At 33.8% G+C, this 14,996-nt stretch overlaps 1 protein-coding gene across 2 annotated transcripts in view; it reads left to right on the top strand.

Annotated features, from left to right (window-relative positions):
- The window catches only part of SCLT1 (sodium channel and clathrin linker 1), a 169,962-nt gene that overhangs the window by 69,776 nt on the left and 85,190 nt on the right, over nt 1-14,996 (top strand). For both annotated transcript variants that reach the window (XR_009221541.1, XM_058550061.1), the window contains exons 10-13: nt 3,172-3,262; nt 6,425-6,516; nt 10,884-11,061; nt 13,704-13,802. Coding sequence is in view for 1 of the 2 variants with exons in the window: in XM_058550061.1 (XP_058406044.1) it covers nt 3,172-3,262; nt 6,425-6,516; nt 10,884-11,061; nt 13,704-13,802 (460 nt within the window). In the remaining variant the exon portion in view is untranslated. The remainder of the gene's footprint in view (nt 1-3,171; nt 3,263-6,424; nt 6,517-10,883; nt 11,062-13,703; nt 13,803-14,996) is intronic.

Raw genomic sequence — 14,996 nt, 5'->3', positions numbered from 1 at the left:
GTTATTTTTGTGTATTTTTTATCAAATTATTTTTCTAAAATGAAAACTATTTTTGACCTTTATAAAATTACATACACAGGCAGGCATATATCTAAAAAATTTGCATTATAAGCATGTAGTTATTAAAGTTCCTTCATAAAATAAAATTAGGATTATTTTTATTGGTTCCTTTAAAGATTTCACAAGTTTGAATATTTGAAAGGACTCACAAGACTCCACAGAGCATACTCACATAAGACTTTTATTTACAGGCAAAGGATATTGTGCAGTAAGAAAAAAAGCATAGGCAAGCATAGGGGCCCAAGTGACATCCAGGGTCTTTATTCATACAAAGACATGCTTTGTCTCCAGACTGAACTACCATGGGGTGTGCAATGAATCTTGGCTTCAGGAAAGCTCAAGGCAGAAGTTCCCACTGGGGTCTTTTTTTTTGCCCCTCTGGTCACATAGTCTAGCCCAGCTGTCTAACCAGTTATACCAGGTGAAAACCATCAGTAAACAAATCCTGTTTGGGGGTTACCAGGGGAGATTCAGACTTTAAGCAGCACATCGTAAATCCCACTTTTCATTTTTTGGCCAAGAGTCAAGACGAGACATTCCAACATCCCCCAAGCTTTCTTGACCCAGCTGTAAATTAATGCTATACCACACGGTTCCTGACAACTTAAAATCTAAAAAAGGGCAAGATTATGATGATAGCTTACATTTGTATAAACTACAGTAAAGTTTATAAAGTGCTTTAATATGCATTAACTTATTTAGACTTTATGATAATTCTGTGAGCTATATGGGAAAATTGTTTTTGTCTCTATTTTACAGCTGCAGTTTTTAGCCTCAGAGAGGTTAAGTGATTGGCCCAGTTCACATGGCTTTTGTGGTGGTAGAGCCAGGTCTAGAAGACAGACCTTACAACTTTTATTCTAAAATATTTTTTAGTATTTTATGCCAGAAGTAGATATGAAGAACTATTTACTTCTTTTCTAACTATCTTAAAGAACAATGTAGGAATGAATAAATATGAAACTACTACTTGCTTTTCCCCAAAACATAGTTTTTTGTGTGTTTTAGGGAATATAATATAATAATTTAAATGCTTTCATAATATTTTTCCTTTTAATGACTTACAAAAATAAATCTTAAGACCAGCACCTGAATTTTTTTCTTTTACTTATGTAAGAAAGAGAGTCTGTTTCAAATGAGAGATTCTGTTTCAGATGAGATAATATATATTTGGAAGAATTGTTCACAGAGTTATTATTCTAAGATTTCCACACTTGAATATCAAATTCAATATGCAAGATCTAAGTAAAATATCAAGATATAGTTGTACCTATGACTCTCTTTCTCTCTCCTTTCCTTTTGCACTCTCTTTCATTCATTCATGATATATTTACTTGTCTACTGTGTGCCAGGTATTATGCTATCTCCTGAGGATTTAAAAATTAATAAACTGTGATCTTTGCCTTTAATGATGTTACATTCCATATTTTTTGATAAACTCACAATTCCATGAGGGAGTATCTGTTAATGTACAAAGTATTATGTATTATGAGGACGGGGATTATAGGGTCTTTTGCATAAGAGAAGATAGGGAAGGATTGAGATGAAGAGACTTTTGAACTAAGTCTTGAAGATTTTTGAGGAATTTATCAGAAAAAAAGAGGAAGAAGCCTAGTCCAGTTGAACATGTGAAAAAATAGACAAGAATGTGTTTAGGAAACAGTATTAGTAGTCTCTTATACCAAACAGATAAATTACATGAAGGGAATTGGCAAGAGATGAGACTCTTTGAGGCCAGAAGATGACTAGTCTTATATGCCATGCAGAGGAGTGTTGATTGTGTGCCCAAAGAAGTGGGGAATCCAGAAATTGTTATTAAACAAGGATTTTTATTATTAGATAACTTTTTTTGCAGATAAGATGCATTGTAGAGGATGAATTAAAGAGGAGACCAGCAGTGAAAAGATCTGTTTGGAATCTGTTGGAATAGTCCTGGGAAGTAATGATGGGATGTAAAATATTATGAAAACATTATCCTTGTTGGAAAGTTGGAAAACCACTGTCAACCTTACTCTCTTGACTTCAGTTTGATATAACAGTAGTACTTAATTCACAGAGTTATTGTGTTAAGTGAGATGATGTCTGCAAAACATTTACAACAGTTCCTGGCACCTAATAACTACTTGATACATTTTAGCTATTGTTAGATTTTATTTCCTATTGTTTTATGCTAATCAGTAATGTAGTTATAAATACTGTTAAACAGTCAAAAGTAAATGAATTAACATTTACTGTGAATTCTGCATCAAAGAATTTCTGTAAGTTCAACAACACTAATGTATTTATAATACATACATAAAATATAAGTAAGAAATAAATATAGACAGTTCCTACACTAAAGGAGCTTCCTTCCTAAAAATGTTTGTTTTTTATATAATCCGAGTGTTCTGTATTCACACTTAGTGCTTAATTGCTATGACATTAAAAATCTTTTTTTCTGTTTCTGAAAGTGTTATTTCATTTTTCTAAGATCTTTTTCTATGAGAAGTCAAGAAGATATTGAAACTTATTTGATACTGTTAGAACATTCAAAAAAACTTGGTCTTTTTTGTCCTTTGCAACTACGATCTCGATGACGATAAACATTATACTATCTTGAGACAAATGTTTCAGTTCATTATGTTAAGTAGTTACATACTACATACTTCTGGTGTTCAAGGAATGATCAAGATATTGAAGCTTAGGTTCATTTTCATAGAAAGGCCAAACAGCGATACTTCTCTAACTCTATAAATTCGGGAAATTAAAGACATAACTATATTCTACTTAATGCACTGGCATCTTGTTGGATATTTATCAAGATGATAAAATTCTTTTTCATGAAATATTGAATTGAATATAAAATATAATTTATCCAAATAAAGTATTAATGACTTCCACTTTGCACTATCCCGCCCCCGCCCCCCACCATTCAGCTGTATTTTTTCCTCTTCACTCTCTTCCGCATGCATTTTATTAGTGATGAAAGAATCTTTCAGTATTTACCCCTTAGATCCATTTTTAGGTGCAGAGGAGTTAGTACTGATTTTACCAAATTTAGATTTCTTTCTAATTTTTTTAATTCTTAATGGTCTATGAAAACAGTGTTTATTAACTTACTTTCTATTTTAGGCAAGCCAAATTAGATCTGAGAGTTGCAGCCGCAAAAGTGGAAGAGTTAGCTAAAGTAACTGAAGATCTTCAAGGACAGGTGCAAAAGAAGGTATTTTCCTATTTCCATGACAACTGGATGTCGGTAGCTTAGTTTTCAATGTATTTTATTGTTGATATGTTTTGGATTAGGTGTTAAAGAGGGTTGCTAGAAAATAAATTAATCATTTTATGGCCCTCTAAATATAAAATATATGAAATTGGGAGGCTAAATTATAATATTAGAACTAACTTTTTATTTCCATTCACTTTACCCTAAGTCAATAAAACATCATAATCATCCCTAAACACATCATTACTGAAATGCATATTAATACAAGATCAAATTAATACAAGATCAAGTTTTGGTTAATTGATCATATGTAGGTGGAAGAGACGCATTTAGTACTACATTTTGTTTACTACTACAGTTGTGTTATTTATGAAAATATTTGTTGGCCTAAGAGACTCTGGTTCTTTTTATGTGTAATAGGGAAATTTCAGGGAAGTCTCAAGGAAAAGTCAGGTTTTAGATGTAGATGGATCTAATTATTTAAAATTCTAGCTCTGGCACTTACTAGCTATGTAACTTCTAAACCTTATTTCCTAATCTGTAAAATTTGATTATAGATTTCCAATAGTATGAAAGGCTTATGCAAACCTTCCTATAGATAGCGGTTATAAAAATTTGATAAATTTTTTAAAACACTGGAAAGCAACCAAAAACAGAAAGACACTGAAAGATGTAAGAATTGTGAGTTTTTGGCTTTCTGACCTAAGAGTTCTCCCCACCCACAGCTATGGCTTCAGAAAACAACAACTTTTTGTGGACTTAAGGTGCCCAGGATCAAAGTTTAGAGCTAGAAAAGCAGATGAAAATTTAAAGAAATATTGGCAGCAAGAGAACCACAGGAAAAAAAAAAATGAGACCCAAATTTTGAGTATAAACTCTGAACAAATCCATGGCTGACAGCGAAACTATGCATATAGGGGTAGGAGAGGGACCCCAGGGAGCCAGTGAAAAAGTAGGCAGAGACCTGAAAGAAATCTGCTCTTGAAAGATAGAGCTATACGGAACTAGATATTTGAATTTGCTGCTTTTTATAATTGCGTGCATTCCCCAAATGTGTGTAACTCGAGCAGCAGAAAACTGGAGCCTTAATGTTCAAAGTATCAGAGGACAGAGCCCAAAGCTGACAGAGCAGCTGGAAATTACAGGGGAATCTGTAAGAGCAACAAAGCCACAGAGGATGAGCCCTACCTCTGCACAAACCTTGACTGATCTTCAACTTATGCAGGCACAGGCAGTTTCCCTGGGAGCCTAGCTAAAAAAGCAACAGTGGAAAGAAATAAGAACTGGTCACAGATGGCAGCTGCTGCATTCTGTAGGGGAAACATTTCAGATTTTGAGTCTAGGCAAGATAATTGCCTACTTGAGCAAAAAGGCCAATGATCTTCAAAAGAACAAAACAGAATCCAAAGTAACTGCAATGCATTACCTATATTATCCAGTTTTCAACCAAAACTTACTAGACAGGAAAGCGTGACTGGTCGGTGGATGAGGGTGGGGGAAAGCAGTTGATAGAAACTCACTCTCGGTGAACTCCGTTGTTGGATTTAGCAGACAAAATCTTCAAATAAACTATTATAAATATATTCAAGGAATGAAAGAAAATCTATTTTTAAATTAGAATAAAATGTTTTTAAAGAAGAAACAGAATTTTAATTGAGAACCAGAAAACAATTTTAAAAATAGAAATTCTAGAGTTTAAAAGTACAGCAACTGAAATAAAAATGTCATTAGATGGACTCAAAAATGGATTGGAAAAAGCAGAAAAAAAAATCAATGAACTTGAAGACAGATCAATAGAAATTTTCCTATCCAAAGGACAGAGTTTAAAAGATGGAAGAAAAGTAAACAGGATCTCAGAGATCTGAGGAGGCAGAAAAGATGTTTAAAGAAATAATGGTTGAAAACTTACAAAATTTGGTGTTTCGAAAACATTAACAGATTCAAGAATCTCAGTGAACTCCAAGTAGGATGAATGCAAAGAAAATCAATTCTAGATATATCATGACAACTCTGAAAGCAGCAACAGAAAAACGGCACAAGCAGGGGAACAATGATAAAAGTAATAGCTGACTTCTCATCAAGAAACTGTGGAAGCAAAAAACATTGGAATAATATATCTGAAGTGCTGAAAGAAAAAAACGTTCACTAAGAATTCTATGTCTGGTGAAACTGTACTTCAAAAATGAAGGCGAAATAAAGGCATTTTTAGATAAACACAGTCTGAGAGAATTTATCACTAACAGACCTGTCCTTCAAAAAATGCTGAAGGAAATTCTTTAGGTTGAAAGGAAGTGACACCACATGGGAACTCAGATATAGGAAGAAATTAAGATCATCAGGAATTGTAAATATGAAATAATATATGTACATATTTTTCTTTTCTCTTGTTAATACCTTAAAAGACTTGAGGTCTGCTTTAAAGCAGAACATTTGATGGATTTTAAAGTATGCAGATGTAATATATGACAACAATGGTAGTAAAGACTAGGATGGTACATGAAATAAATACTGTTGCAAAGTTCCAGTGGTTTCTCTGAATGAATTAAATATTAACTCTAAATAAATTGGGATAAGTTAAAGATACATATTATAATCTCTAGAGCAACCACTAAAAAATAATTCAAAGAGGTATAGCTAAAAGCCAATAGAAGAATTAAAATGGTATTGTAAAAAGTATTTGTTTAACACAACAGAAAGCAGGAAAGGATGAACAGGAAATTTTTTTAAAGATGGTACAAATAAAACCTGTTAATTTATTTCAAAGCATGGCTACATCAAAGAAGAAATATCCTATGATTGTAATGGGATGCATTGTAACTTAGTTAAGAGAACATATTCTAAACGCAGACTGTCTGCATACAGATCCCTGCCTTGTTTTGTCAGACTTGCACTAAAGAAATAGTTTGAAATATTGGTAGAAATCTATATACAATGGCTGTTTTGATTATTGTTTTTCTAATACAGGAATGATAGTGAGGTTCTCTTCCTCCTTTTTTAGTATATGCATGATTTGTTCCCAAAGTGGTATTGCTTCTTTAAACTTACATATTAAATTCTAGCAATATAAAAACTTTACAGAGTGAACTATTTTCTTTATGCTGTATAATGATGTATTGAATTTTCAGATACTCAAAATAAGCTTCCAGTTTCTTTATTTTCTAGGAGGAAGATATTGTGTCTGCCCAAGGAAGAGAGGAAGCATCAGATAGGCGTTTACAACAGTTACAATCCAGTATAAAGCAATTGGAAACAAGGTAAATTGTTAAATACATCTTGCTTTGTCTACATGCTTCAAAAGATATTCCACATTAGAGTTACAGTTTATGATATTTTCTAGAATATGTGTTTCGTAAGTTCTAAACAAACTATAATCGTAAGTTTAAAATCAGATTTACTGGACATTGTTTATTTAAAAAAATCTTATTCAAAATATTGGTATATTTTGAACACATATTCAAAGATCATTTCTGTCTTTACTTTTTCCCGGAAGCAGTCATAGTCAAGTTTAATCTATCCCTAAATCAAAAATGTTCTTTCATTCTTAAACAATAATAAAAATACTGAAGTTGGGTAAAAGTTATATAGAAAAACCATTTCTTATTAAGTAGATAGACAAGAGAAAAAATACTTGAGAAGTCATTAGAAATGTTTTCCCTGGAGTCTTCTGGAGCAATAATTTTCAGTTATCTTTCAAGGTCTAGACTACTTTTTAACTATATTCTGTAGTTTTGTCTTTAATTGCTATCTTAATGCAAATGTTCACTCTAGAATTTTTTGGTGTTTCCTAGTCCTTGTTGGAAGTTCCCTTAAGAAACTTGAAAATTGTCATTTGTAATCTATTGCAGTGACCACAGCCCATAAATTCACATTATAGCTGAAAAATCTACTCTGTATAATTGGAATCTGTTACAGTCAGAAATAGTCTACTGATCTGAGCACATCAAAAATTGAGATCTCAGTTCTAGTCACAGATCCATGGCTAATTTATTGTTTGTTCAGAAAAAAATTAGTATCTTTGACCTTTTGTTCTCCAAAATGTTAATAAAAGTAATTTCTTCACTCACAGCAGGTTGAAAACCCAATTGATTTTAACTGCTAACTTGCGATTCTGATAAAAGGAGTTGTAATTTGTAAGTGCTAGGGGTTTTTGGGTTTTGTTTTTCATTTTTCTGAACTTTTCAGAGGTTGATTGATTGTTTTACTGCTTTCCTAAGCTTCTTTGTGTTGACCTTAGAGAAAAAGTCTATGGTTGTAGATTTTCGTTTCTGTTATTTTAGTACCTTTCTGTGCTATGAAAATAAATGCTAGTGACCTGAAACAATGAAATCTGAATGAGTGAGTTTCACTTCCTAGTAAACACTGAATCTGGACCCAGACTGACGGAGTTCAAACTCTGTCTTCACCAACAACTACATGAATAACCTTGGGCATGTTGCTTACCCTCTCTGTACTTCAATTTCCCCATCTGTAAAATACATATAATGATATAACCTACCTCATAGGCTATATGATATAACCTTATATCCTACCTTATAGGTTAATGATACAACCTATCTTATACCATTGTTGAAGATATTGAGGATTATGTTTTCTTTAACATATTTAAAGTACCTAGCACAAAGAATGTTCTTACAAGTGCTGTTATCACTGTTGTTACTAGAAGGAACTTGGCCCAATTTTAGTAAGTTGACAGAAAGGATTCTTATAAGATTTGGCTGTAGAGTGTATAGAAGTGCCTTTATGAGAATAAGAATGGTAGTAATATATCTTTTATGTTATAAAATATGGAAACCTGTGAACTACGAAGCTGATGATCTGAATCTGCTTCACTATAATTCCATTCCTAACACCAATGTGACTTTTCAGAGCCTAATGGTTGCTGGGGCTGCTAGACTGTTGAATGCATGTGACACCTTTAGTTACAAGGCTTTTTCTGACGTGGGTGGGTGTGAAGCCTGGAGGTGAATGTCAGAGAGCCTTGACTGAGAACTGGAACTCACAGAGTCCTAAACAAATCTTGCCCTGTTGAGACCCATGGACTCTTGGGAGATGAAGTTGGCATAAGCCCTTCGTGAGGCCATCTGCTTTGCCTGGCCTCCCAAAAGGCATGGTGAAGTGAAAGGATGAACTGATGCTAGAAAAGAGCTGAGTGTCCTGTGCCTCTGTGGGAGAGGTAGAGACTGCTTCGTCTTCTACCACAAATGTATTAGCCGAAGTAAGATGGAAGGAATAATGTCATGTATATAAATCATTACATTAAACTATGAGAGAACTGAATTCCATTAAAGGGCAGAGACTTGCAGATTTTGATTAAAAAGCAAGGCTCAGTAATATGTTATTTTAGAAAACATCTAAAACTAAGGTGAACTAAATGAACTAGAACAAAGATCTCAAGAAAGGAAAGATGAAGAGGATTTGTTTTAAATTTAAAATAAAAGTTTTAGTGGAGAATATTAGCAACTGTGAACGAAAAGAAAGCAGGAGTGACTATCACGCAAGTTAGAGTTTAATGGTAAAAGCAGTGAACAGAATAAAGAGGGACCTTATGTCATGAAAAATGGCACCATTTTGAAAAAGATGCAACATTAATAAACCTAAATGCAGCAAATAATAGGACAGCTAAATATGTGATGCGAAAGCTAGGAAATGCAAGGGTGATTTGATGAAGGTCATTATTTTTGGACATCAGCATCTCATCTCCCTTCCATGTTTGGGGAATTCCCCCAGGTTATAGTTCTTCATAGGAGACCAATTCTGTGGTGACGTTTTGGGCATGTTCCTTGCTACAAAGCTTCAAACTTCATTTTCTCGCTCTCCCAGTGAGTCTGTGAACTTACCAATATCCTTTTTAATAAACTGTTTTTCTGCTTAAATTAGGGTTGGCTTCTGCTGCTGGCAACTAAGAACCCTGACTAAAATGGTGGTAGACCTTAACTTACTTCATTCAGAATTAAGATCTGTCAAATAACAACAACAAAAATGTTTTAAAAATAGAGGAATTAAAATGTAAGCTGATTTCTTTCAATCCCCAAAGCTGGGAGAGTGTGACATGTGCTGGAGCAGGGAAGCTTCCTCCTGGTACTTCCGTGTTTGGGGGTGGGTAGCAGGAGTGGGGAGAGATAGAGAAGGCTTCTCCTGCCACCACTTAGAACAAAGAAATTCCTGAAAATAACAAAGAAAAGTATGAAATGTAAGGGAAGAGTTGTCTTACCAGACCATATCAGAACATGTTATAAAGCCACTATAATCAAATTAAAAGACTTGGGCATACAATAGACAAATAGATCAATGAAACGTGATAATCTGTAAGTAAACTATGATATTTGCATATTTTAGGTATGATAAAGGAATTATTTCAATTCATCAGTTACTGATGGTACTCATGCAACTGGCCGTCAATTTGGAGGAAAGTTAAATTGGACCCCTCTCTTATAGCACATTCAGAAGTAAATTCCAGGTGGATTAAAGATTTACGGTAAAAATATTAAAGGCATAGCAATCTTTTGAGGAAATCTAGGAGATTACATTAACAATTTATGGATGAGGGAGATCATCTTTATAAAAACTGAAATCTCAGAAGTTGAAAAAATATAGTCAAATTTAGCTGTATTAAAATGAAAAGTTTTAGAGTGGTAAAGATTCCCTAAATAGAGTCAATAGGCAACAACAACAAAAAAGTAGATTTGGGGAAAATATTTGCAGCATACAGGACAGACCAATGGTTAATATCTTAATATTCAAAGAGTTCTTATAAAAGAACAAGCAAAGTGAATAACCCATCAGAAAAAATGGGCAGAGGGTATGAAGAGGAAATTCAAAGAGGACAATTCACATGGCTAACAAACTTTAAAAATATGCTTAAACTCTCCAGTAATCAGGGAACTAAAAATTAACGGTGAAATGAAGTAATATCTATGGGACTGGGAAAAGAAAGAGCTTTTGAATGTGTTGCTTGAAGGAATTTCTACAAGAAATTATTGAATGAGAAATGCAAGTGCAGAAAAGGGTGTATACTATGATCTTCATTTTTATAACACAAAAAATTATGTTTAAAACCTATGGATAGCTGTGTATATATTTTGCATGTGTATTTATGTACATACGTGTGTATATTTATATGTATATGATTTTGTGAACATGGAGAAAAATATTCAAAGATATACATTAGTAAGTTAACATGGATTACCTGGGTAGAGAGTAGGAAAGTGGAACTAAACAAAAAAGGAAAAGAAAAAAAAAAAGACCATATAGTAAACAGAAAGAACGACTCATTTTTTAAGAATTTGCTGTATAACATTGTCATATAACTATATAATACGCTGTGATACTGTAGAAAGTGTAACATCATTAGAGTCAGAATATCTAGGCTCAGTCTCAGCCCCACTGCTCATTAGCCATATGGCCTTAATCAAATGTTTAACCTTTCTGGGTCTGTTTGTTGTTCTTTAAAATGAAAATAATGAAACCTAGTTTACAGAACTTTTGTGTGGATCAAATGAGAAAACACGTGTGAAAGTAACTGGAATAATGCTTGTCTTGTAATAGATGCTCAGTAAATCTCCTGTCTCCCTCCTTCCCTTTGAAAATATTTAACTTTCACAATGTGATGATTAATTTTTAGATTATGTGTGGCAATCCAAGAAGCCACCCAATTAAGAGCAGAAAAAACACATTTGGAAAAACATACCAGAGATTTACAAGCAAAGTGCAATGAATTAGAAAATGAGAAATATGAAGCTATTGTAAGAGCCAGAAATAGCATGCAACTCTTAGAAGAAGCTAACCTTCAAAAAAATCAGGTAAGAAAACTATTGAAAAAGTTTATAAATGATAAAATAACCAAACGTTCCCCCTTATGACATAATAGTAAGGGAATCAATAACTGCAGAGTAAACACTTGAAAATATTGCTATGCTCTCCGTTAATAGACATACTACTTTCTTAATGGTAAGACTTAATATCATAAAATATGATAAAATGTCAACCTCTCCCAAGACTTTCATATCAGACTTTTCTTGTGTCTCCAATTCTCATGTAACTAATCTTCATCCCCTTTAGTCTCACACTTTTAAAAAATCTGTTATAGCACTTTGCTGCCGTACACCCTATAGTTTCTCCGGTTGAAACAGATGAATCTTATTAATCTTTATTTCCCTTTCATCACCTACACAATTACTCTAATAGAGCAGAAGCTTAATTGACAGGAATTAAATTTAGCTGTAAAGATTTATTAGCTGGAGCCTTCATGTCACTGTTTGTTTTTTTTTTTTTTGTTTTAGCCCTATAACAATTGTGATTCCTATGCTATCAAATATCATAGTTTTTGTGTTTTGCCACTTCCATATGAATGGTATATAATTTATAGAAGTCACAAAGTAGACTTGTTTTTAATGTTACTGCCTCCCTTATGTAGAGATCATTAAATCATTACTTCATTTAGCCAACATTTATTGAATACCTAGTATATGCATAATACTCTGCTGGGAAATATGGGGAGTACAAAGGAAATACGTTTATTTATCTTTCCTTTGTTACATGGTGGAGAATTTTCCAAGAGAGCTATTAAAAACAAAACAAGCAATAAGTTGCATATTAAGAAGCTAATAAGAAATAAAAAAGAAATAATTATCCATATCTAAACTGTGGGAATGCTAAGGTGCTTATCATGCCTTTTGGCTAATATTCCCATCTGTGATCTGAATACTGTCTCTTAGCATGGTTGATAAAAGTAGACATAAAATGCTTGGGAATTGCTCTAAACGCCTAAGTTAGCCTGAAAAATTAAGAGCAGGGCAAAATTATTTTTCTCTCCCCTCTGAAGCCTAGTCATATGAGCATTTTTAACATCAGGTCACTAAAGATGAACATTTCGTTTAGAGCACAATGGACAGAGAAGGGAGCAGTGACACTCATTACCTAGCCCTCAAATCTTCTTACCCAAGTCCTAAGTCAACAGACCCTTACAGAGGCCGTTTATGGCTACAGTATTAAGTTCCCTTTTGACTCTGCTTAATGGCTAGAGGGTTCCCACCTTTAGTTGCTTGTTCCAAGAAGTCAAGCATTCTCTCAACTGCTGATGCAAACAGGCAAGAAGCACAGCCTAGCATAGTTCTCTTATGATGCTTCCCCCTTTCCTCATTGTCCCATTCTCCTCCACAAGGTTGTTACATCAAAACAGCTGTTACTTCTCACTAGCTTACCTGTTTAAGCAGGAAGAAATTTATTAAACAGTTTAAAAAAAATAGAGATGGGAATGTGTATGATATCTTTGGAAGATAATGGGATCAGAGCACAGGGCCATTTATTATGTGATGACAAAAAAAAGATTCAATCAGGCCTAAAATCGGAGGAGTTCCAGGCTCAGAAAGATATTTGAACTAGAGATGTAAATTTGGAAATTGTCAGCATATAAATGATTTTTAAAACCATGAGATTGGATTAGACCATCAAGGGATGGGTGTAGATAGACAAAAAGACCGAGGACTAAGTCTTGTGTAGTCTAGTATTAAAGAGGTTCAGGAGAAGAGAAAGAAACAGCAATGCATACTGAAAAGGAATGATCAGTGAGTTAGGAAAACCAATTCAGTGGTGTGCTAAAAGCCAAATAAAGAAAGTAAAACAAGGAAAAGAAAGCAATCAATTATCTCAAGTGCTGCTGACAGATCAAATAAAATAATTACTCAAAATTGACTCATGGGTTATCAATATGGAGACCATGGATGGTGAAAGCCTGATTGGAGTGAGTGTAAGACAGAGAAATTATTGGAGACGAGTGAGTGCAGACTTTAGAGGAGTTTTGCTCCATGGGGAAGCAAAGAAATGGGGTGTGACTGACAACAGAACTAGGATTACAAGAATAATTTTTAGGTGGGAGATGAAAGTGATTGGATGGATGGAAACATCAAGGAGATGAAGTAGGTGGTCTACAGTGATCAAGGTGTGAGATGACAAGGGACATAATTTGAATAATTTTTTTTAATATTTGAATAATGTAATTGCCAAATAATGGAAAGAAGGGGAAATCCAAGGGATTTTTCCAAGAATATAGTAGCTAGACTTGATGAGTTATTTTGTATAGGGACTAAAGGAGAAGGAAAATTCAAAAATGATTCTAAGATTTCCAGCTATAGAGATTAGAAGAGTGATGACACTGGCTGAAATAAATACTAAAGAAAAAGAATTAATTTTTAGTTAGGACAAGGTCAGATGAGGAGGTTAGGGAAAATAAATATCATTTATAACTTAGGCAAGATCTCCAAGTGGAGATGTCCAGAAGTTTAGAATAAGATGTTTGCTTTCAAGAAAGTGATTAGTTTTTTACCCATGTATTATGGGCAGGATAGGTTTTTACCCATTTATTATGTTATCTAACCCATTTATTATGTTATCTTTATTAATAATGATATGATCTATAATAACATCAAGTGATTATTTTCTGAAGGCTCTGCTTGAGGAGAAGCAAAAAGAAGAAGATATAGAGAAAATGAAAGAAACAATTTCTCGGCTTGTGCAAGATGCCACCATAAGAACCAGGAAGGAGGTAAAGAGTTTTTAATTTAAAATTCAAAATTTTACAAAATTTCACAGCTTAAGACTAAATACTACTTAAGTTTTTGCCTGGTGGACCTAGCTAATTAACTATCAGCTAACTGCATCAATTATGTTAAATTCCAAATAAAAATCATCTCAGGAAAATAGTTCCTACTATTTGAGCTAGAGTGGGATAGAGGTGGAGGGTAGGGGAAGTGGAGAGGAGAGGGATTTAGGCTAGGAATATAGTGAAGATTAACACACCTGAAGTATAAAGTTAAAAAGAAGGGTCAAAAAGGAACTTAGAATGCATAACAAGCAGGAGAAGAAAACCTACTGTTGTTTGCAGTATCTTAGAGCATCTTGGGACTGGAGGACTGGAGAAATCTGGTTTAACCTCCTGGTTTATTGGTAAAGAAACTGAAACCCGTGAGAGGTATTGACTTGTTCAAAGTTATATACTAATTAAAGCCAAGACTTAGACCCATACCTTCTTGCTGTACTGAGCCCAGCATTGTTTCAGTCGCATCATGCTGAGACATATACAATTTGTGAATTGTGTCATTTGCAATTCTATTATCAAAACTAAATCTAATATTTTTGTATTCAAGTAATGAGTTGTTCCTTGGTTTGAATTGTGAGGCTTGAAAGTTAAAACTATCTTGGAAATGTAAGTTTGCTTTCATATAAAGAGACAGGGAAGACATACATATATTTACCTTTTCCTCTGATATGGATATGGATCAATTCATGTGTGTGTGGTAAAGTTTGCAAGTGTAGAGTTTAGGAAGAAGAAACCACAAAAGCCCATTTTAAAGATGAAAAAACTGAAATACGGTGTAGTTAAGAAATTTGCTTAGGGTTCTACCTCTAGGAAGTAGCAGAACTGGGATACAAATGCAAGTCTGTTGATTCTTGAGCTCTACTCTTAATCACTATGAGAAATTGTTTCCCATTAATTGTATTTTTTTTTATTTTTAGAAATTTTCAAACCCATAAAAAGGTTGAAAGAGCTGTACAGTGAACACTTATTTACCCCTCACCCAGATAACTCTTAATGTCTTGCCACACCCATTCCATCTCTCTCTATATATGTACACACTCTTCCCTTTGGCAAACATTTCATTTGGACATAGACTGGCAGCATCATGACACGTCACTCCTAAATGTCTGAGCATCTGTTTCCCCAGAAAAAGGGGAACTT

This window comes from Diceros bicornis, chromosome 11 (genome assembly GCF_020826845.1).
Source record: "Diceros bicornis minor isolate mBicDic1 chromosome 11, mDicBic1.mat.cur, whole genome shotgun sequence".
In the NCBI taxonomy this organism is placed as follows: Eukaryota; Metazoa; Chordata; class Mammalia; order Perissodactyla; family Rhinocerotidae; genus Diceros; species Diceros bicornis.
This window is presented reverse-complemented; position numbering and strand designations above follow the sequence as displayed.